Genomic DNA, 24,146 nt, shown 5'->3' with positions numbered 1-24,146 from the left:
AAACATTGATTTTGTACAAGAGGAGTTCTAGAGTATCTCAACTAATACCTTAAAGTTGCTGAAATAAAAATGTGTATGTGTTTTTATAAAACTAGGTATAATTTAGTCTATGCACATTCCAAAAGCCAGAGTTTCCATAACCTTTTTGATGGGATGTTAAACATTTTTCCACCCCTTTGAATCTAATCATTTGGTAATGGGGCAACAGCGCGATATAGAGAACGCTAAGAGGACCAAAATGTTTGCAAACAAACTTTCATTATTCTAGTTCAATCTTTCACAAACATACTGTACAGAGTCTTATATGGTATAAAACAAAGGAAAACATCTCTGTCTATTCAATTTAACACAACACCAAATAAAGCAATTAAGACTTTGGGGACTTCAAAGGTACAAGAAAACAAAAACGGTTATTACTAATTCCTCAGCTTTTTCCCGTAAACATTTGTCATTTAACAGACATAGTGTTTGATATAGTTTCTTTGTACTGCAAATTGGTCTTTCCTCACTGTAGAACAAATGAAGAATTAAATGAACCCCATAGCATCCTCTGAAGGAGGTGAAAAGATAAAACTCCTAGACACAGCTAGCTTATCCTTAAGAATCTATTGTTTCTGACATCTTTCACAAATAAAAATACTGAACCCCCAACTAATGATGCTTATTTTTGGAAACAATAAATACTGTGAGGTACAATAAATCCTACAGGAATAATAATAGAAACATATTAACAGTTTCCTTTGGCAAATTTAACGGAAGTCAATGCTGATGTGAACATAGAAAAATAATTATAAAACATAAAAAATGGAAATGACATGAAAAGTTAAAACAAAGGGATATTGCTAAACTTTAGACTGAGAGAAATGTTTGAGGCCATTCAATACAGAAAAGAAATACATTCTCTTTAAATTACTGTGTATCGTTTGACAAAATATTCCTTGTTTATCTTTTCTTCCCCTCCACTTAAAAAAAAGAAAAAAGAAAGACAACAAAACGTAGTCTGCAATGCACGCCCTAATGGTTTTGGCTGCAGACTGAACTTGAGTAAATATCATCATTTAGTCAGTATGTTGTGGTAGCTGGGGCTGCCGATGTGGTTAACCAGCTCAGGCAACATGTGTAAACATCGGAAACAAAACAAAACAAAAAAGGTTTGGAGAATAGTCTCCCCCCCCTTCTCACTCTCAATTGCTTGGTTTCAGGCTTGCTTTCATTTCTCTCTGACAAATCGTGTGGGGAAACACAAAACACTAAACAGTGAGAGATCCTATTTTAAACCCTCCTTCTTCTGGCTTTTCAGAAAGGAGTGTTGCTCAATTCAAGTTTAGCACATGTTTTCAAAGCTTCCAAGTACTGCTCCTGTTAAATGTCTTTTGATTTTTTTTTTCTATCAAGCAGGCCTGAATTATAGTACTACTGCAGAATTTGCAACAAATTAGACAGCCGTATGACAGACTGACCCAGTTCAGACTTTTTCTTTCTTTTTAAAGGATAAGGGTTAGAGCCTTGGAAATGAGTGTCAACTCTTTGACTGTATTCCGCTTTGTTCCATAGTGAGTAATTTGGGCTTTTGTACCCTGAAATATTATCCAGCCTCTGAAGAATAAATGCCTTGGCTGCTTCACACCACATACTTTTGTTTTCCTTTTATGTAACTTAACATATAAGCAAGAAGGATGCAATGTTGATTCTAATAACATTCGGCACTTGAAAGAATCACCAAGTTTTTTTTTTTTAAAAGCGGTTTTCTGGTGGCCGACAAATTGGCCTGTGGTTATGTTGAGTGACTAATTGTATTTTCTTTTCTGGAAACTTGTGCAAAGTTGGCAGTTTTGTGTTAACACTAATACTTTTGTTTGGCATTTGTGCCCTATACTGACCAGACCATTTTTTATACAAGTGAATTTTTTTAAAAAAGACACTTACTGAAATATGGCAATAGTTTAAGGATAAAAAAGAAGCATGGATATTACACATCCCCTTGTAGTGTATGAAAAAAGTGCATGACTGGGTTTATGTACTAGCATAGGACATTTTAAAAAATCAGATCTGTGCTGTAAGGCATGCCAGCACCTTTATCACTATATCTAACAGGTAGTAAAAACAAGACCATGTTTTTTTAAAAAAAAATGTGCATGAATGCTAACATAAATGAGTAGAGCTAGCCAGCAAACTATTTTTTTCTGCCTATCTATCAGCTGGATGTAACTGTAAAAATTAAACAAAAGAGTTAAACAACCATCAATACAATTGCTTTACATCAATGGCCTCTCAAGGCTAAATATTTACAGGTGAATCTGCCATGCTTTAATTGAAGATTCTCTCAAAACCTTAAAGTTCACAAAAGACAACTATAAGAAGTTCCTTTTCATTTCTTTTTTCTTTCTTTCCCTTTTATTTTTTGCAGGCAACAGTCATGGGTACAACAAATTGTCTCTTTGGGGAAGACCAAGAATTATTTTGTCAAAATTGGGGCTATCTGCACGCTTTGTGGGTGTGTACGTGTGTTTATAGGAGAACTCTGATCTTACCCTCCCCCAAATTAAAGATCCCACTGCTTCCCCAAAACTATGAAGGAAAAATGAAAAAAAAATTCAAAAGCACCTAGTGTTTATCTTTTTTATCTAAAGAAAATACGTGTGTGTGTGTATGTAGACACAGAGCCTACGTATGTACACACACACACTGACACCCCCCTCCCCCCAAGTACATAAGCGCACACTGACTATGGCAGTTCAAACAAGTAGGCCATCTGGTGAGGGCTGGCATTTGTAGTGTCCGTTCTGAGACTAATCTACTGAAGTGAAGGGAATGTTTTTGTGGAGATTAGGGTTCTGACTGTGCCGATTCCGGCTTCGTACAGAGGAAAACATCATATTGCAACCGGGGACTTTGCACTTATGCATTTCTCGCAAATGCACGGTTTTGTAGTGCACTCTCAGGGTCCCCTTGTTGCTGTACATTTTGTGGCAAATGTTGCACATGATCCCACCATTGCTCCCAGACAAGCTGCTGAACATAAGAGATCCTGAAACTTCAGCCCCTAGGCTGGCAGGGAGGGCAGGGGCCTCAGCCTTGTGTGCCGACTCCCCACTATCACTCGCCCCGTCAATGTCGTCGAGAAGAATCCCCTCGTCGCTGCCTGCGTCGGATTCTCTAGAGGAATGGATGCTGCTGCTGGACTGGAGGCTGGAGGTGGTGCTCAAGTCAAGGACCATGTAGTCCTCCGCCATGCCCCGCCCATACCCATTCAGGTGGGAGTCTTCAGTCCCTGCGGGAGAGGAGGCGTCTTCCCTGACGTCGAGCCCCAAGGGGTGCTGGGCACCATAGATCTTCACCAAAAATTCATCCCGGAGGTCCTTGCTAAGGGAGGGCTGCGATGAGTCCAGGCCCATGTCATCGAGTTCTTTGGTCAATAGTTTACGATGCAGATTTATGTTGGCACTGTGTCTAGGAAAACAAGAGGGAAGGGGGTAGGTGCACAGGGAGTGGGGAGGGGTGAGAAAAAGGAAATCATTTTAAAATTGATTCGGCTTTCACTGGGCATAAGATAAGCACATTCACTGCCAATTACACCATTCTAAAAGCAAGCATTTCCCTGCATCCTCAGGATCTGGGAGTCAGTGGTGTTGGTGGGAGGTGCAGTAAGGGTAACGTTCCATTAACATCATTTTTATAAGAGTAAAATTCTTCAATCGTAGGATGAATGCAAACCCATGCACCTTTTTCTCAATGAATGCTCTGTTAGTTTTACTAGGTAGCAAGCAGCATTAGCTACAGAGAATCTCAGCAGAAATTTCAGAGTATATATTAAATAGGATAAAAGAATGGAAACTTTCTGCTTGTCTAAATGGATAGTCTAAATTTACCTAAAAACAACAAAACATCTTGTTTTTATACAGCACACACTGTATTTTGAGGTATGAAAAGAATCCATGTTTAAAAGAAATAGTACAGATAATTTAGGTATAATCTCAAAACATAATGAAATCTCCCTCTACCTCCTACAATTCAAGCTTTAAGAAAAATATTAGCTTAATAGGGCGGCGCCTGTGGCTCAGTCTGTAAGGCGCCGGCCCCATATACGGAGGGTGACGGGTTCAAACCCGGCCCCGGCCAAACTGCAACCAAAAAAAAAAAAAAAATAGCCGGGCGTTGTGGCGGGCGCCTGTAGTCCCAGCTACTCGGGAGGCTGAGGCAAGAGAATCGCTTAAGCCCAGGAGTTGGAGGTTGCTGTGAGCTGTGTGAGGCCACAGCACTCTACCGAGGGCCATAAAGTGAGACTCTGTCTCTACAAAAAAAAAAAAAAAAAAAAAAAAATATATATATATATATATTAGCTTAATAGATTAGCAATTTGAAATGCCTTTATCCCTTTTTTTAGAATCAGTTGGTATCTCAGTTAAATCTAATAATAAAATACATTTGCTTTTCAGAAGTTGCTGAATTTTAGTGTTGAAAAATATTTTCATTAAGTAATTCTGCTCTATAATTTAATTCTTTTAAACAAAAGCTAAAAAATAAATTGATTTTTAAAATAGAACCCACCCACCCAATGGGACAAAATTAAAACATGGTGAGTACAAAAAGAAAAGAAAAGAAAAAAAACCCCAATTCTCCCAAACCCAAACAAAAAATCAAGCACAACAATATAACAGGGTCCCCTATTTTAACAACTGGAACCCAACCTTATTAGACAAGCAAAACTTTACTCTGAGTGTTTTGCTTGTGTAAAAAAAAGACAGAATTTGTCCCAGAGGGGCAAATCCGGAGGGACAGGATTTACAAAGCCTGGTATGTTATCATCTGAGAACAGGGCTTTTGTATTTACATCCCCCATTTACTTTTAAAGTGCCCTTGGGCATATACCTCTCTCCACCTGCAAAGGCTCAGATGTTTGACAAGTACCTAAATTGAAGATTGAAAGCTGCCCTTTCAAAAAAAAAATAATAATAATAAAGCAATAAATATACTGATAATAATAATAAAAGCTTCTCAATAGTGGTGGAAGCTCTACATCTTGGAGAAGTAATTGTGATCATACTAATGACCTGAATGGCTGGTATAAAGTTCCAACAAACCTCCTGATTATAATTAAAAATTATGGAAGACCAAAATGAGCCACTCCATTTGTGACAGGCGTGGCTAGTACTTCCTAGAGATGGTTGAGAGGTATGTGCCTCAGAGACAAGAAAGGTGAGGAAGACTTCTCCACCTTTCCACACAGGACAATATATAGCACTCTGGGTTTTCAGGGGCAGAGGGGTAGCAGCCCTCTCCACACTGCACTTAGGAAGGCTGAGCTTACCTTGTGATAATAAGATCAGCTTTCTAATCTTTTGCTAAATCGATCACAAAAGAAAGCAAGAATGAGAGACAGAGAGAGAAAGAGAGAAAAAGAGAGAGAGAAAACAAATTCACATTCTAGACATCTGTTTTTTACAAAACTTAAACAATAAAATAGGGATTTAAAATGTTCTGATCACAAAATTATTTTCTGTCACAAGCCATCATCCCATAGGCTGTCTTGATGATTTTCAGATCAGCTGCATAATCCAAAAATCATAAATCAAATTAAGGTAAACCAAATTCACAGCATCGCCATCATCCATAAATGAGTTCTAAACAGATGCATGCAGTGTGTGGGTATGTGAATGATAAACAGAACTTGTCCCCATGGTCCCGCTCTGTCACAGTGATTCCCCGTTTCCTTGGTGTCAGATGGCAGATGACTTCAAGTGCAGGTTGCTAAGCGGAGTGTAGGAAAGGACTACTGTGAAATCTTTAATATGTGGGTACTACGTCACTAGAGTTATTACAAGAATGTGGAAATGGAGTTGTACTATGTACTATCACTATAAATAAAACAATCTGGCAACTATAAGCCATTCATGAAATCCTATCCGTTTATTATTTTTAACACCCTTCCCCCCTTTCTTAATTTCGTAAGCACACACTTTTCAATGACTGAACTCTAGAACTCTCTGTTGCTTCTCTCACACCTGCAGTTACCACTGCCTAGGTTCATTGCTGAGAAAACAGCAGCCAGATACATAGCAGTCACATTATGACACACCAAATAAGGAAGAATAAATTAACATTGACAAAGGACACACTGATCACCCAGATGGACACATCTTCCCCAAGATGACTTGTGAAATTACACATCTCCACCGATATGTTACCAGGAAGAGATTTTCTCTTCATTTCTCACTTACAGCAGTAGAAATCTGTAATCTAATTAGATGATGTACCAGCCCTCAATATCTGTCAAACAAACGATGTGCAGAAATGTGTAGACCAGCTCTGGAACTCTGTTCAACAGTGTCCCTTTTCCGCTGTCAGCAGTACTGTTGGCCTCTGCTAATATAATTACATTGACTTTTATTCAATTAAGTGCCATCCCTTGCTTAAAAAAAAAAACCTACTTTATCAATTGATTCAGGTGTAATGCAATAATAAAGATGAACTCATGGCAGTGCATTAGCTCTGCTCTTCATAACTTCAGTACACGGGTTCATTCATGGTAGTCGATTTCCATTATGCAACCACAGTTCAAGAGAATTGATTCTTTTATGTTCATTTCTTAATTTATTTCATTTTTGTTTAATAATCCTCCTAAATGCCATATGCAAAACATTTGACGTAGGCATGAGAAGAATGGGCTGTGGCAAGTCTGCTGGTTCATTTTCATGATACTGGGCTTGGAGTTTTCTACAAAACTCACACAGTATTCCTGGGGTGGAAAGAAGGACAGCAGGACCAGGGAAAGCAGACAGACTGAAATTCTGCAGAGAGCAATCACTGATCCTGCCCCACAGAATGGACAAAAGGCAGCACTTGATTTTAACAAAGACCTATTGTTAGACTCTTGAATCAGTCAATCCAAACCATTAACTGTCATAAAATACTGTCCTCAAGAGATATAAAGACCTAGGGTTAACAGCAGTTTAAGGAAAATTACAAGTTTATTTGGATCAGCAAAACTGAAGAGGTGACAAGGAAGGGAAGATGGAAGAGACACAGAAAGAACTTTCACCTATTGGTAATCAGATGTAGAGAGAAGAGGGTCCTAAAATGGGAGGATGCCCAGAGAGTGATGGAAACAGGAGGAGGACTCCTAGCAGAGGAAGCCACATTCAGTTGTACATAACGAGTAGAAGAAAGAAGCCATTCAGGAACCAATTTTGACTTCTCCAGGGACAGAGATCCTTTTTTCTAGAAAGATAGTGTTCTGAATATTTATTTCCAGAAAAGAGGGAAACATCACTTACAAAAACCTAGACTGAATTAGAACTTCTTGTATTTTACAAGAATATAAACAGTATGAAGGCTATGGCTACTTGCTTTGATTAGGTAGATGATACAGACATGCAGAGGCAAATTTCTCTTGCACAAAAAAAAAAACAAACCCCGCCTGGGATGGAGAGAAAAAACAAATTCATATGTAGAAAGGGTAAGGATCTAGTCTTAGTAAGTGCAGTAGTACTAATTAAGACAATGGCCCAAATTTGGCCCCAAGATGGTAACTTTCAAGAAGAAAAGCCAAATCTTGTTCAACCTGTGTGTCCTGTAGAAGGAGAACACTGTGTCCATAGGAGATACTTAGAAGTACATTTATGTACCTTCAATCAGTAATATGCTGGAGTCTTAAAGAAGGTTATCCCAAAATATACTGTAGAAGGGAAGAAGACAATGATCTCAATGTTGGAAGCATAATGGATTATTTAAGAAAACCTAGTGGTGAACAACGAAAGGTCATTCTGACATTGTTAATACCCTAATGTGCTGCAAGGAGAATCGACAAAGTTACGTCATGCAAAAGCCCTATAACTTGGGCTATGCTTGGAATTACAAATATTTCCTCTGAACTTTTGTTCTCTTTCCATACTGTGGATTTATCAAATGACTCTTGGAGACTAAGATCACCCTTAAAAGCAAAAAGTTATAAAAAGTTAAAAAAGTCTCATGATCAAATTAGAAAATCAGACTGTGGAAGTCAGAAATTGAATACTGAGTTTAGCTACAGGTTGCACAAAATGTTCTAACGTTTAATTCTTAATTCTTTATCACTTTTGAGCCATTCTAAACTTAAATAATTGAAACAAAATACTTGATCATTAATTATAATGCCTCAGGTGAAAAAGAATTGAGGCCCACTCCCGATTACTTTTGGCCTTTATTTTCCTCCGAACTGTCATTCAGCACGCGCGCGCGCGCGCACATACACGCTCCCCTAATTTTCTCAAATAATATTGTTCAGAATGATCACAGTGATATATACACAGTGGACACCACGTGTGTGTATGTATGTATGTCTGTATATATGTGTGTATACATATGTATATGGGGAAAGGGATAGAGAGTAAGAGAGACTTTTATCCAAACTAGGAAGTCATTATAGGTTTAAGTGTACTGTGAAAATACTGAGCCAACAATCCTGAACAGAGATGTAAACCTGCTGCATCCAAATCCACAGAAATGAAAAATTAGAACCTCTCCCTCTTGTTAGTTCTATTCTTATCTGAACTGCTACAATACTACCTGTCATACTCAACTCACAATTCTTATATTACCATTTATTAATGGTAGAATGCTTCTGGCTCTGTGAATTAAATGGCATTTTTGGCCCTATGACCTTTTGTAAAACTAGTAGTTATTCTACAGGCTGTTATTTAAAGATTCTTTCCAGAAGATCTGAAAATCATCCCCAAGTTCAGGAAGAAAGTTCAATGTAAAATTTAGTGGTAACTTATGGAGCACATTGCAAGTACAAATTGGATCTATCATGTGTAGAACACAAATGTCCTAATGCTATTAATTGGGTAAATGAGGTGAAAGCTATGTTGATTAGTATGATGTAAGCACTCCAATTTGTACAAAGAATCATCACATTGAAAATGGCATAACAGTATTTATGATCTATGTACAAAAACTTAATAAAAATAAAAAATAAAATTTAGTGGGTAACACATAAAAAAACCCAAATGTAAAAAGTAAATGCAAGAAATAAAACCTACGCAAATTCTTGCAAATTAAAAGTATGAAACTCAGTCATTTCAATCCTTTCAATATAAAACAAATCATCCATACTGGTCACGCAGACAGTTCCCTCTACATTCAAATTATTCACTTGAAGATAAGCTCCCACCAAGGGAGCTCTTGAGGGGTTTAGCTAATTTACTGCACAGATATGGCATGTCTGTTGTAATAACAGGTAGGATGTATTGGGGTTGGCCATTTATCAGAATTAGACTTCTTTTCTTAATTCACAGTGAATTATGCCGCCTACATGACTCCCCTCTCTCAGAACCGGCCTTCCCCTTACGGCCCCTAATGTGGCAGGCAAACAAAATTGACAGTCTCATCTTGTCAACAAGGGGCGATTCTCCTGAGAAGCCATTTAACTTTGCAGAAGAAGCAATGTATTAATGTGCTTGTCCCAGGAATGTTAATCATCTTCAAGCTTCCGATCTAACTTTGACGTGAACGAAATCACCAAATTTGTTTACTAAATGAATCGTAATATGCTAATAAGCATGACATATATGGAAAAGCCAAACAGATGGTTTGTTTACTCCACTTTGCAACTTTATAAATGTTGTAACTCTGAAGATGTTAGTGAGAATTATTGGTTTGTTGGCAGAGGCAAACGTGTCTTTCGCATACTAAATCTGGCACTACAGTTAGAAAACAATTTGTCATTGCTGTGGAATGCATAAAAAATGTTAATGCAGCGATGGCATTTGGGAAGGCAAATTGGTAGATAGAATATGTGTATGCTGGATGCTCAGGTTAAGTGCAGAACTGATATCCAGCAGTACTGTTCCCTAACCATTTTACTTTTGAGTCATATCTGACACATCACATCGAGGAGGCTTTTTGAAGGTGCTGATTATTTCATAGATACCTACCGCACTGTAATGTGAGATGAGTGTTACACTGTGAATAGGATTATGTTTTCACAGCATTTGGAAATGTTCTCAATCAGGCAGCTCAGATGGTGTCTTGTTTACTAGTGTTGTTGAATGAGAAAAAGCAAAGCAGTGGGCCTTGACATCTTCTTAGATTTACTGAGAATAAATCTAAGCTGTAAGTTTGAGTTTTATATTTACCCTGGATGAACTAGCCCTCAAGCCGTCTATCCCTTGTCTTGTGGTCTGTCTTATATAAAGAGTTTAGAAGATGTATTTCCAAAATAATAGGAGTGAATGTTTCTCTCATATTCAAATTTTTCTTCCTTTTTAAAAGTAAGCTTTGTTTTCCAATGCATACGAAATAATCAATTTCTTCCTAAGATCATTTCCAAAGAAAATACAAAGAATAAACATTCAAAATGTTTTATATCATTAAAAGAGTTAATTTACGATCTTCTTAAAAGACATTCTGAGGGTGGCACCTGTGGCTCAAGGAGTAGGGTGCCAGCCCCATATACTGGGGGTGGGGTGTTCAAACCTGACCCCAGCTAAAACTGCAAAAAAAAAAAAAAAGTTTGAAACATTCTCCAGAATTTGAAATTATAAAATAAATAACAGATTTTTAAAGGTGGCGCCTGTGGCTCAGTGAATAGGGTGCTGGCCCCATATACTGAGGTGCCAGGTTCAAAGCCGGCAACAAAAAAAATAGCCGGATGTTGTGGCAGGTGCCTGTAGTCCAGTTACTCGGGAGGCTGAGGCAAGAGAATCACCTAAGCCCAGGAGGTTGGAGGTTGCTGTGAGCTATGACACCAAGGCACTCTACTGAGGGCCATAAAGTGAGACTCTGTCTCTATAAAAAAAAAAAAAAGACATTCTGGATGCATGAGTTTCCCAAGGAAGGAGATAGTATTTTGTAGGACAATCAAAACAGTATTTTATCAAAGGCCTCATCTAAAATTTTGTGTTGAAAATGAAACTACTAAAGATACCTGAACAAAAAGAATGAGCATAATCTAATTTACATTGTGGGTTAAATAATGTCAAAATTACTAAGTAAAACATGAACACTTTAGTTACCAACCAGAAGCAATGCGCCTATGCTACTAAACATTTCAATTCTTAGAAACCTTCAGATGATTTCTATGTTCTTTTTACTTTTTATGTACACAGGCAAGATCTGAAATGCAGAATTGTATATTAAAGAGGTGCTTAATTTTCCTGTTATTAACCACTCCCTAAAACCTAGTCCTACATATACAATATTGAAAGTACCAGTAATCTTGTGGGATTTCTTTGTGCATCACTATATAGAGCTGAACTTTTATCCTTCTGCAGAAGAGAAATGAGAGCAAAGTGATCTAAAGAAACCAGTAAGTTCGGGCGGTGCCTGTGGCTCAGTGAGTAGGGCGCCGGCCCCATATGCTGAGGGTGGCGGGTTCAAACCCAGCCCCGGCCAAACTGCAACAAAAAAATAGCCGGGCGTTGTGGCAGGCGCCTGTAGTCCCAGCTGCTCGGGAGGCTGAGGCAAGAGAACCGCGTAAGCCCAAGAGTTAGAGGTTGCTGTGAGCCGTGTGACGCCACGGCACTCTACCCGAGGGCGGAACAGTGAGACTCTGTCTCTACAAAAAAAATAAAAAAGAAAAAAAAAGAAACCAGTAAGTTCATGCTGCTAACCTAGGATCACTTTGAAGCAAAAAACATTAACGGCTGTCCCAGCCTGGCACTCATATCTCATTTGAAACATCTCCTCATTCCTGACCAACAAAGAAAATTTCAATAAAGTATTTTTACTGATTTAACAACAGTGAGCTCTTGGGACTGTCAAAGTGCTAAGCTTTTTCCAAGGAGAGGAGAAATCAGCAGCTCAAATATAATTAACCTTCCATTCTCAATGCAAACTGCCACGCATAGGAGCTCTGCTGTCTATTAGTGAAGTTATAATGGCCAACAGGCAGAAGGAAAATTGGTCAAAAAGTTGGCTGCTGCTGTCATATTTTTGGAATTATGATTAATGGCACTAATAACGTGGATGATTACTGATATGTGTATCTCCAGCAGTTTATCATATTGCTCTGGCTGCCTACGTCCACAATAACAGGATGCTATCATTTACCTCTTTATTGAAGGCAATCCTTCTCTTGAAGGAGCATATTCTAATTACTTCGTAATGTTTTATGTCTTAAACATTTTGCAGCTCTGGACCTTGCCAACTGCTTCGTGTCTACCACTGATTAATTACTGAATGTTTAATCAAAATTTAGAACCTAATGTAGTCATTTATGAGCACATCGCAGTGCCAAAGTAGTTAGGCTTTACTCCCAAGTTTGGAGAGTGTTGGGTTCAAAATCAAATCCCAGTCATGCGTGAGGATCCAAGAATTTCACCTTGGGTGCTCTGAGGTTGCCAATTCTATCTCTGCTGATGAATGGAAGGTAATCTAACTACAGGGTAAACAGCATCTTTACCTACCCACTGGATTTCCCTTTCCTCTTTCCCCAATTCCCTAACTGACAAAGCACCACTGTTAGCTGTTTCTGAGAACAAGAAGGTCCTCGTGAATACTCATTGTGAGAACACAGTTTTGAAGTGGTTAAACAAGTGAAAAATAATTTGCGGGGACAAATACATAAGTTTTTTTTTTAATGTGGATTTTTTATGGTACTGTCATACAACCATTCACCGTTGAAGTTAAGTGTTTTTTTAATACCATTACTGAACTGCTGAAATGGATGCTAATATAGCTTGGAGTGCTAATGTCAAGTCCTGGTAATAAAAAAGACAGACTGCTGAATGAAATAATTTCAAGTAAAAAATAGAACAAAAGTGCTCTCTCTCTTGCTCTCCACTTTTATTGAATTGGGACTGACTGAGCCAATTGCTTTAGAAGTCTGTAAAACACAATTACGAGTGAGCGAACTGACCCACCAGTGCCCCCTCAGTGACAGAGCAGACTAAAAAGGCAATGGAGCTAACGCGGCTCCCCTCAACCGGCCATCAGACATGAGAGACTCTTTCAAAGGTCTTCTGTTCTCATTGCCCAAATCTGTCTTGCCTTACTTACAAAATTTTGTTATTTCTTATCAATGTGATAAAGTAACTTCATATATCACTCTCTAAAATAGAGACGTCTATTTTGGCAATTAAGGATGATCTGTCTTTTGATATTCTTATTTATGCGGATGGTTATATATAAACACACATGTATATTCCGTGGATGTAGTCAGATTAGAATGTTAGCGCAATTTTTGAATGGCTGGTAATATTTCAGATTGATATGTAACAGCAAGATCGAGACATCGTTTACATACATTCTCTTAGAAACACTGGCTTTTCTCTCCTTCCTAAGGTAAAGTAAAAATTAGAGCAAGCAAGAAAAAGAATTAAACTGGAAGTGGGTAACATTTTTCCCCCTAGTTAATAAAAGAAGTAATAAACTCCATAAAGTATTAGAGTTAAGATCACTAACACTTTAGGCATAACAGCTTTTAACCAAGAATTTACAACTACTGTTTTAATTCAAGCAGTTTGCATTAGGACATAAAATCTAGGTATTTTTTAGAAGTGTAGTTTTATGGGAAATAACTAAAGAAAAACTGTCCTTTCCTAAAAAGTATTCTTTCTTCCTCTGTCTTAGCTTGCCGGCCTCTCTCTCCCCCTCTATCTCACACACACATATCTTGGCACTCAAAAATCAAAGTTCTTTGAATCCCCTTTTTACGACATTGCAATTTTTTTGGCAAGGCTAAACTCCTTTCATATTCTGCCACGTTCATTTATTTGAAGCTCGTGGGAGTCTTATGGCAAATACATTATTTCTGAGAAGGCTTTAATAAAATGCTTCATAGCTCAATCTTCAGTATGAAATTTAAACAGAGAAAGAAGAGTAGCCCCTTCCATTAACACAACAACAGAGTATCACTTATAGCAAAAGAGTAGGTAGAAGCCTTTCACCTAAGAGAGAACTGATCTCACCAGGGTTGTACAAGTAAATGTTAATGTATGTGTCTGGTCTTCCAGGTGGAAAATGCCATGTATTTTTTAAAATGAAAAGATTGTCTACAAAAACACATATCTCACATGAATGGTCTTATGTAAGAAAGACTGACACAAATAAAATCTGCAAGCGGGTCAGAAAGATGTGATGGATCAGAGGGAGGTGGCAATCAGAAGACCCTTTCAAAGTGGCCCCATCATGGAAAATACTACCTGTGTACTCGCTGTGTGAGATAATGCTGGCAAGAATAGTAGCTTGCTCCTGTCTAGGGAAGGTAAAAATAGGGGCTGTAGAGAAGCATTATATTTATGCAATGGAAGTTATAAAGCCACGAGAGATTTAATATTAACCTTCATCAATAGAAATTTAGAAAAAAATCTCTTTGCTTCATAAAAGGGGAATTATTTGTTGGCCATGAAGCTTTGTGGTCTATCTGGTATGCAGTTCTGAAGACAGTGGAAGTGACTGGTGTAGTTCTCATAGTGGAGGATAAAAGGTCAGCAGAGGCTTAAATGAGCTTGTCTTGCACCCAGCTGGGCCGGCAGGAGGTCATTAGGAAGATGGAGGCTCACTTTAGGCTTGACAGAGTCTCTCCCCATGATACAAGGAGACCGTTTTGCTCACTGCTCTTCTCCCAGTATATAAAAAGAACCCCAGGGACAAGAATGACGCCAAAGTTTATCTTACTACCAAAGTTTTGCTTGAGGAGGGCAAAACTAGCAATTACTCAGGAGGGGGATTTATTTTGTTTATTTGCTTTTGATGGAAAGTAATGGAGATAAGTACAAAAGGTCTATTGATCTGATGGTTTTATTGTGAAACCAAATAGAGTGGCAGGGAGAAAAAAAAAAATCTCTTCTTTAATGTTTACAAGCCAGAGGATCTGTACAACTTTACTTTATAAAAGAATTTCAGGGGGAAAAAAAAAGAATTTCAGAAATAGAGCATTGTAGTTTGGCAAAATACAGGAAATGAAATAGCTAATGCCTTAATATGTTCTCCTCTTATACTTGGAAAGGATTAACACACTGTATTTGACAACTAATTATATTAGGGCAAATATACTAATAGTCATGTTGAATTGGTGCTAAGTGTCTCATTTCTTAGAGGTATTGCCTGGTAGAATCATGTGTATTTACTGAAAAGCTCTCTCTAGAAAAAGTTCTCTATAAGTTTCCAAACATAGAGAATGACGGAAAAATGAATGTTGCTATGCTGAGAGGGTGATAACAGGAGGCAGGTAACATGTTTTCACATCTTCACCTCTGTTGTTAATGTATGCAGTGGCTCATCAGAGGTAGCTCCTGTTAATTTATTCCTGCACACCTGTACGAGGCTGGAAGTCAGGTAATAAGACATGCAAAAACTATATATCTTTGCTTTTTACCTACAGCTACCCAGAGGCCTATATAGAAACAAATTTAGTTCTGGAGACATCAGCAGTTTTTAATAAACCAAATACAGATGCCCCATTCCATACAAATAGAGAAGTTTACATGTTTAAATCTGGAATGATTTATCTAGCAATCAAAGAGAAGGTTCACACTTGGCACCAGTGGTTGTCTCATATTTATTTATAAATAACCTTAAGCAAATATTATTGTTTTAAAATTTATTCATGTGGCTGGATCACCTTTCCTATATCTTGAAAATCAAATGTATATGCTTACCTTTCAGGTACAATTTAAGGCAAACCTTGACAGTTAGTGGTTACTATACTGAGAAGAAAAGAGGAGCAAAGATTATAAAACTCACGTAGGATGAAAAACAAAGAGATGATTCTCCTTTCTACACTGATCATCTAGTTTTTGAGTACAAAGTCTCCATTTTAGTAAGGGGATTTTAAAATTGTCAATTACTAAAGCAAGTATAAATACATTTTAACATTAGCAAGTGATAAGGAATGCTAAGAAAGAGGACACAAGGATATTTGGTTATGTTTTTTTTCTTGAATAAAACCCAAATGTAATTTATAAATACAGATGATCCATGGCCACTCAACCCTCCTGGGGATCAAAAATCAAGTCAGAGGATGAAAAATGACCAGAGGTAAACTAATACCAGCTAATTCTGAATATGATGCTTTCTTCAAGAAAATTTCCTTTATGAAGACTGTGTAGGTTCCAGCCAGTTAGTTAGAATTTCTTCTTCTCAGGGAAGACTTCATAAGTATGCCTCAACATGGAGAGCCAGCCACCTGCTCCTTAACAGAACAGCCCATCAGTAGCAGAAAAATCAAGGGATAAACAAGAAAGAAGGAAAAGTGTTTGAAATTTAATACTACACAATGTTAGTATATACTTAACACTTTAGCCGTACCTAGAGTACTAGAGTTTTTTACTGAGAAAATTATTTACAATTCACTATCACTCAGAACTGAAATTATTCTATAGCTATCTAGCAACCAGTAAGAATTAGACTATGTGTATATTAGCTTGGTCTTTGTCGTTAGTGTGAAATGGCCCTCTTGGCTTTTGAATTTATTAAACATGCACTCATTTACAACTATATAAAAAAGGATACCTCTGACACTATTGCTTAGAATCCTGAGTTCTAATAAACCTTGTATGTGCCTTTTTCCTCCCTTTCTGTAACTAGATAAAACACATTCTTGCTTTTCAAACAGTCTTTAATTTGATCTTACAAAATCTAGAAGGACCATAAGTAAAAACCTAGAAATCTTGGCTAACTAACTGGCAAACCTAAAACACAGTATGTAACATTTTGCTACTTGCATTTTAACATACCTATCTGGAGAACAAAAATGCAACTCTCTGATGGATAACCACCTTGGAAGAAGCCTAGGAAGACCCGTGTAAGACTCCTGTAAGGTGTTCTAATCCTGAATACAAGAAGGCTGCTTTTATAGACAGAAGGAAGAAGGTGATTGATTCTGCTAGCTTTATGACAAGCATCCTAGAAACCCTATAGCCTTACACACTTCAGCCCCCACTAAAAATCCCCTCTAATGCTTTATTTGCACAAGGAAGACCTTCTGGAGTCACGGATGGATGAAACCAAGACTCTGGGGAGAGAAAAGAAATGGGCCTGAGGACAGCAGGCTTAAAGACAAAGGAGGGTTTGGGAAGGTCTGTTGGCTCAAGAATAAGGTAAAACAAAACAAAACAAAACAAAAACAAAAGCTTGTTTCAGCTTCTCAGTGAATTAAAGAGGAAAAACAAAACAGGCACACAACTTCCTGGGATTCATGTGACTAATGTGGTGAAAGTGAAGAGAGAAGAAAAGGTGAGTCCATGGGACAGATCAGAGATGTGATCCAAGAGGCTTTGTGAATAAAAAAGATTAAAGCACACGTTGACATTAGTTAACGTGAAATGATGATAAAAGACTAAAAACAGGAATATAGTTACATTTCATAGTCCCCTTTGCTGAGGTACAGGAAGATCCTGGCACCCCAAAGGCATTGCTATTTCAGGTTATTTGATGGTTGCTAAGTTTACATCATTATATTAATTCAAGTCACAGACTCAACCAAGATGAACACTTTGCTTTGTAAGAAAAAAAATGTCAAGATTATCAGAACATTTGTTGTTTTTAACCTTGGACAAAAGATCTGTGTATTTTTAAAGAGCAAAATTTTAAAAGTGAGAATCAAAAACATTTTATTCTACATTTTTTAAATTTGCTTTTCTTTACTTATCATATGTGACACAATTCTGGAATTAAAAAGATTAGGTATGATGTGATTTCACCCAAATGAAATGTGTCAACTGTCTTCTGAAGTTTATTCCTTCTTACGTGACTGAACCACCCATGGGGGCACACGTGTACTATTCTTCCCATATAGAAAATCCCAGTCATCCTAGATTCTGGCTTAAGCTTCTATAGGCTGGTCATTTGCTCAGCTTCTAATCCTTAGAATAAAAATGGAGGTTCAAATATTCTACTATCTACAAATGCTTTTCCTCAGACATATGCAACAGTAACCTTCTTATGTATTAGGGCATAAATATACCAGCACCCGTGTTTTCTAGTGATTTTATATAAACAAAAGTGTCAAACTTCAGGTGTGTAGCTACTTATTCCAGTGTTATGGCTTGCCATATTTTCAGCAAACCAACTAAAATTATGATGGGTGTTCATGCAAATAAGCTTAAATTTTGGCCTGTCCTCAAATCTTCCATTTTCATAAACATTTTATGCAAGTTTTCATGAGTCTTTCATTTTTATTTTTAAAAAATCTAATGCACTAACCTCATTATCACTAGCATTCTATTTCAAATTTAAAATAAAGTATTACAAACTTGGGGGAAGCTAGATAAAAGTATTTTATTATTATTCCAAGTACAGCTACCTTATCCTGACATAATCTGAGGTTGTCAGTGACAATTCGGAACTGAAAATAACTTTGTGACTATAAACTATTTTTATAGAATCCAGTAAATGGGAGTGAGAAAATCTTTATGAAGATAAATTTCTCTTCAAAGGGATGTTTCGAACTGCATAAGAAAGTCACTTACTGGGCAGCGCTTGTAGCTCAAGGAGTAGGGCGCCAGTCCCATATGCCGGAGGTGCCGGGTTCAAACCCAGCCCCGGCCAAAAAAAAAAAGAAAGTCACTTACTTTTCTTAGGAGATTTAACTTTTCATAGGTTTAGCCCCTTTCATTTCAGTAGGAATGAAAAAATATATACTTTAAACTTTTACTTAAAAAAGGATTAATCTTTCAAATGTGAAGACAAAACAGAATGTTCTAGAGACAGGTCACTACTTCTCAGTGGTACTTTTATTACATGTTACTTTGTCAAGAAATTCTACCCAATTGGTAAGTAAGCAGTAGAATTCGGGGGGTGGATATTTGGAAACCTTCTAGTTAGTTTCGTTTGTTTCACATATACTTATTCCTACATGTAATAAAATTTTCTCTAAAAATATTGTGAAAAGACTATGTAGAACCCCAAACCATATCTAATATATAATGGGAAGAACTAACTGGTATTTTCCCTGAGTTGGGCTGGTGCATTGTGTAAAATCATCTGCTCATAACTTATCTCCACAAGTGTAGGATAACTGTGTTACCGTGCCACCAACCACCTTGACACACTCCATTTATATTACAATTTCTTTAGGATTAATAAAGAACCCTGTGTGTTTAGGACCAGCTGCTCCTGTTTAGCACAATTGTTTCAGAGCTGCAGCTACATAGCAAGGGTATGATGTCATCTGAAGGCTGGACACAATATATTCTATCTAATCCTAAAAGTATATGCATGCTTCCCCTTCTGCGCATAATTCCCATGGGAGACTATTCTTTAGAGATATGCCCAAAGACATTGTGAATTAAAAATTAAGAAACCCACACAACCATACCATTTTCCCACATTTTCTTCTGATATTTTCATGACTCTTAAAGAATTCAAGGACACACTAAATACTCATGTAAGGAATGATAACATTTCTGGTTATACCTACGGAGATGCAGGCTGTCTCGATGTCCTGGACCTATGGCTCTTTCCATCCGTAAATTTCTGTTTCTATATTGGATAAATATGTGTGTATGAAGATAATATATTGATTTAATGTAAAGCCACAAGGCAAAGCAGAAATATATAAATAAAAGAAGCCACGATTCCTAAGTGAAGGTTCACAAGGAAGCAGGGAACTGTGTACACGTTAACTTATTCACACCTACACGCATGGTAACACATACACAGACATATACACAGCGCACACAGAAAAATGGCGTGCATTACGGGTGAGATGGCATATGATCCCGCATGCTTAATCATTAACAAGCACCACTGCAACAGTCCTTCATGAGCATGGCAGCTTAGTTATCAGGTGGTCACTGTGGACAATCTTTACAGTGCATCAAAAACGTATAAGTTGGATTTCTGTTAATGGTAAGTTCAACATGACTGAAACTGGCACCCTCCACCCCCCCAGCAGGAGCAGCCAATGGAGATTTACTGACCTGTCTCTGCTTCGGCGAGAGGGGAACGCCGCGTTGCAGCCAGCCACCGTGCAGACATGCATCTCTTTTAAGTGGACATTCCTGTAGTGAAGCTTCACGCTGTAGGAGCTTTTGAAACTCTTCTTGCACACATAACAGATTTTGGGATCTGGGCTAGAACACAGGTCCCCTTCTGGGGAGAACTTTTGTGGGCTTCCATAATTCAGAGACGATGTAAAACTTTCGTGAAGGGCAGCCATGCTGGCCCCCCCACCATTGTATAGTCCGTACTGGCTCATGTAAAACATGTCATAAGTGGGGTCTGTGAACTCCTCCTTCACCTTGATGACATCCTGGTGAGAGGGTTCACTATGGTTCTCATCAGGCCTCTCACTGCTCATCAGGACTTTTTCGTTCACTTCACTGTGAATGTGCTCATCCCCTTCCATAGATTCCTCACCCAATTTGGGCTCTGAAGACTCAGACTCGTTCTCATAGTCCCGCTCAGGTTCTTGATCCTCAGAGGTCATGCTGTCCGCCCTCCTTATTTCAGTCCTTGAAATGCATCGGGTTCTGTTATGCTTTGAAAAGTCCTTCACAGACATGCCCGGGCTCATCTCCTCTTGGGAGTGACAATGATTGTCATGGCTCATGTCATTGACTATAGGGCCACCATCATTGGGGTCATCGTCTTCATCGTCAAACTCATCAGCGGTATCAATTATTTCCTTCTCAATCTTCACAGGCATGCTTGACTTCCTGGGTTTTTTCTTGGGTGCCAGGTCGGCACTGGGCTCATGGGTGGCCATCATCATTGTTGGCACTACTGGCACTACTGGCTCAGAGGGTGGTGGGGGGTGCTGCTCTATGGTACCACTGCTTGGAATGATGGGACTGGTGGGAAGGGAGGTTGGAGGACTCACCATTTCCCCTGGAGTCAGTAAACTTCTATAAAATGGAGGAACTGGTTGTACAGTCTTTAGCCCAGAAAACACCAGTTGGCTAGGGAGAGGATTCTGTAAGATGGGGTCTAGTGGGGGAGTGGTGAAACCCATCGGGGGCCGGCCAGGGCTTGTGAGTGTGAGATTTGATTTTGTACTTGCTATGACAGGGGTGGCAGCTCCTGATGTGGCCCGAATTAAATCTTTGTCTCGGTTATTCCTTAGCATAGGCATGTGAAGGCGAGGGTTGGGGTTTGCGCTATGGCGATTACGGCTCCGGAGGGAGCTAAAGACCATGTTGCAACCTTCGATGGTGCATCGATGTTTGATCTTCAGGTGAACAGCATTATAATGAATTTTGAGAGTACCTTTGTCATAGAATGTCTTCCCACATGCATTACAGAACACTCTTCCTTTCCTAGAGGCTGATCCCATCCTTCTCATGCGATGAATTCGGAATGAGCTTTTTGGGTGTTCGGTTTTGGTTAGATCACTGACTGGGGCAGAATTCTGAATGGGGGAGACACAGGCTGGCTCAGTTTTGGGCTCCACATTAGTAATGCTGGTCAGGGCATTTCTATTGGGTGTTTGATCATTCTTATAAGGTGTGGGAGAGACTTCGGATTCGCTGCTCTCATTATATTCATTCTGGGTTGAAAGGCTTGGTTCCCGCAGCCTCAATCCTGGTTGCTCTAACAGTAGCCCATTTGGAGGCAACCCTAGCAGTGGGGCTGAGACAGGGTTTATGTACTGGAATGGAAGCAGAAATGCTAGGCTGTTTGGGATGTTTTCGAAGTGATGAATGCTGGAAGGATTGCTGTTCTCTAAGTGAGCAAGGAGGCTGGGACTCCTGGTGCGATTATTGCTCTCAATGAAAGTCCTTATATCGGAGTCTGTCTTTGAAGATGGTACAGCCACTGCCTGCCCTTCTTTCTCCTGAATTGCCATCAGCTCCACAATGGATTTGGTTTCTCCAAACCGCAGAAACTGCTGAAGGGTGATGATTTCCTCTTCTCGAGACATGATGGCCCAGCGGTCCAGCACCTTGCCGGCAGCATCCTACAGGCCACATCAAAGAAACAACAAAGACAAACACAAAAACTTATTGATTGTGCATAATTATTTGATGCAACTGAAGGTGCTCTGTCTGCTCAAAAAACATTGAGAGCGAGAGCAGAAAATAACATGCAAGCACTGTTAATAAAAGTCAACCCACAAAGCAAACTTTTCTGCCATGCAAATGTAGTAATTAGAGTCACAGTTAGAGAAACAGATTGAGTTTAATAATGTCAAAGCAAACAAAATGTAGACCACTGGGGCTCTGTGATCTAAAATGCCTTCAGTACTGCTATTTTAACAACAATGATCTACGTACTATGCAACTATTTAGCATTTATTAGTATAAGACGTGAACTCTTGCTGTGCAACCCAGTATAAATGTAAAAAATAGTACCTTAATCCTTATTAAATAGTGACACCATAGGAAGAATTAAGTACATTTTGCGAAATTTACTTCTTCAACACAAGCAGACATGACACTGGATTCAATGATGAAAATTCCTTTAAATAGGAGTTATGTGAATTTCTGAATCAAAAAGATGAATAAAGTAGCATTACCCCTCGTGCCCCCATTATTTACCTCTACCTTTTTTCTTTTTTAAATGGCTATATTTTAGTATCATTTCAGAGTGAGCAATTTCATAAGGTAGAGTAAGGAAAACGTCGCTCATAAAAGGTTTAACTGTACTTTTCCTGAAAATTGGTTGTAATCCTATGATTCAAAGTTTGAGTTAGACTTAATGTATTTGACTTTTTATGATCTTGTTATAAATGACAGTCATAGATATTTAAAAAGTAAACATGTGATGGATTTAGATAGAATAAATGTGTAAAAAGTTGTCTCTTTGCATCCTTCTCTGATAGCAGAGGGAGTCCACGGAGAATACACATCAGTAATCACCAGACTATGTGTTGTTAAATATACATTAAAAAGCATTTCACACTTTCATTTTTGCTAGTAACTATGAGATTTGCCTGGAGGTAGGACTTAAAAATCCTGCACTGTAATGTCAGGCAGTCCATTTCGGCATGGATTGAGAGCAATCTATTCAAATACTTAAATAATGACTCCATCATTTTCTAGGGCACCACTTCTTCCCACCAAGATGGGGTATTTTGCAGCCCTCTGTGAATGACACTTGCTTCAATGTTGACCACCAATTCAAGAAAGCATAAAACCTTAAAAAACAAAATGGCAAGATACTCACTAATTAAAAAAGGGGAAAACTATAACTGTATAGAGGGAAAATCTCATGGACCCCCACCTTGAAGAGTGACTGGAGTTACCACCACTGGTGGAATCCTCTTAACATCACACCTCTTAATAGGACACACCAAGAAGGGCACACCATTACTTTTGTGGCATTCTTGTAAAAAAATTTACAACCTGAACTCGATCATGAGAGAACATCAGGCAAACCACATGAAATGGTATTTTACAAAATAGTGCAGAGTACTCTACAAAGTGTAAAGGCCAGGAAAAAATTTTTTTTAAATAAAGCACAGTTACAGATTAGTTGGGACTGAGAAGATGTAACTGTGCAATCCAGGAGAACACGTACAAGAAAAAAAGACACCAATGGGAGGGCACAATTTGAATAAAATCTCTAGATTAGTTAACAGCATTCTATCAATCTTAATTCTTGGTTTCAGCAGTTGTACTGTGATCACGTAAGATATCACACTATAAAAACACAATGAAGGATACATGGGACTGTACTACTTTTGCAAAGGAAAAATAGCCTTGGTATATAAAATTCCCTACCAAAAAAAAATCATATGGTCTGAATCATCACAGCTGATTTGATTAAATGGGTATTTGTCACTTATGTGAATTAAAAAAAAAAAAAATCTCCGTTATGTGCTGTTCTTTATGAGGCTTACTCCCAGCACTTTATCATTTTATATAAAGAATATGTATGGACACATACATGGACACATGGGTATCCACTGCCATGACGTCATATACAGACGTCCTTTCCTCATCACATAGACAAAACTGGGCTTCAGATCAAATACTCTCACTGTCATAAAACTCAGAACAGTTACGTAAGGATATAGGTACATGGAGCATCACCATTTTTAAAAACAGTCACTAATAGCAATTAGTTTCCCTTATATCCTTTTTTTAGAATAGGGGGAATTAGAGAGAATGCTGATGTTTTAATTATAAACAGAAATAAATCATGATTTGAAACAGATTATGTCATTTGCACCCTAACGACATAGCATCCAGGGCTTTCAGAGCTCAGAAAGCAGATGAGAAGTCAGAGGAGAAGAAAGGTAAGATGGTGTGTTAAGGCTACCAAGGTACTAGGTTGGG

General features: G+C 38.3%; 1 protein-coding gene across 8 annotated transcripts in view; it reads right to left on the bottom strand.

Moving 5' to 3' along the window:
- Positions 1 to 240: 240 nt before the first annotated feature.
- The window catches only part of BNC2 (basonuclin 2), a 485,316-nt gene continuing 461,410 nt past the window's right edge, over positions 241 to 24,146 (bottom strand). For 5 of the 8 annotated variants that reach the window (XM_053572246.1, XM_053572235.1, XM_053572273.1 and 2 more), the window contains 3 exons: positions 19,845 to 21,823; positions 19,339 to 19,404; positions 241 to 3,450 (listed from right to left, as the gene is read on the bottom strand). In XM_053572246.1, coding sequence (XP_053428221.1) covers positions 2,790 to 3,450; positions 19,339 to 19,404; positions 19,845 to 21,823 — 2,706 coding nt within the window. In that variant the 3' untranslated portion in view covers positions 241 to 2,789. The remainder of the gene's footprint in view (positions 3,451 to 19,338; positions 19,405 to 19,844; positions 21,824 to 24,146) is intronic. The other 3 variants (XM_053572240.1, XM_053572263.1, XM_053572292.1) reach the window with 2 other exon arrangements.

This window comes from Nycticebus coucang, chromosome 2, assembly GCF_027406575.1.
Source record: "Nycticebus coucang isolate mNycCou1 chromosome 2, mNycCou1.pri, whole genome shotgun sequence".
Taxonomy (NCBI): domain Eukaryota; kingdom Metazoa; phylum Chordata; class Mammalia; order Primates; family Lorisidae; genus Nycticebus; species Nycticebus coucang.
This window is presented reverse-complemented; position numbering and strand designations above follow the sequence as displayed.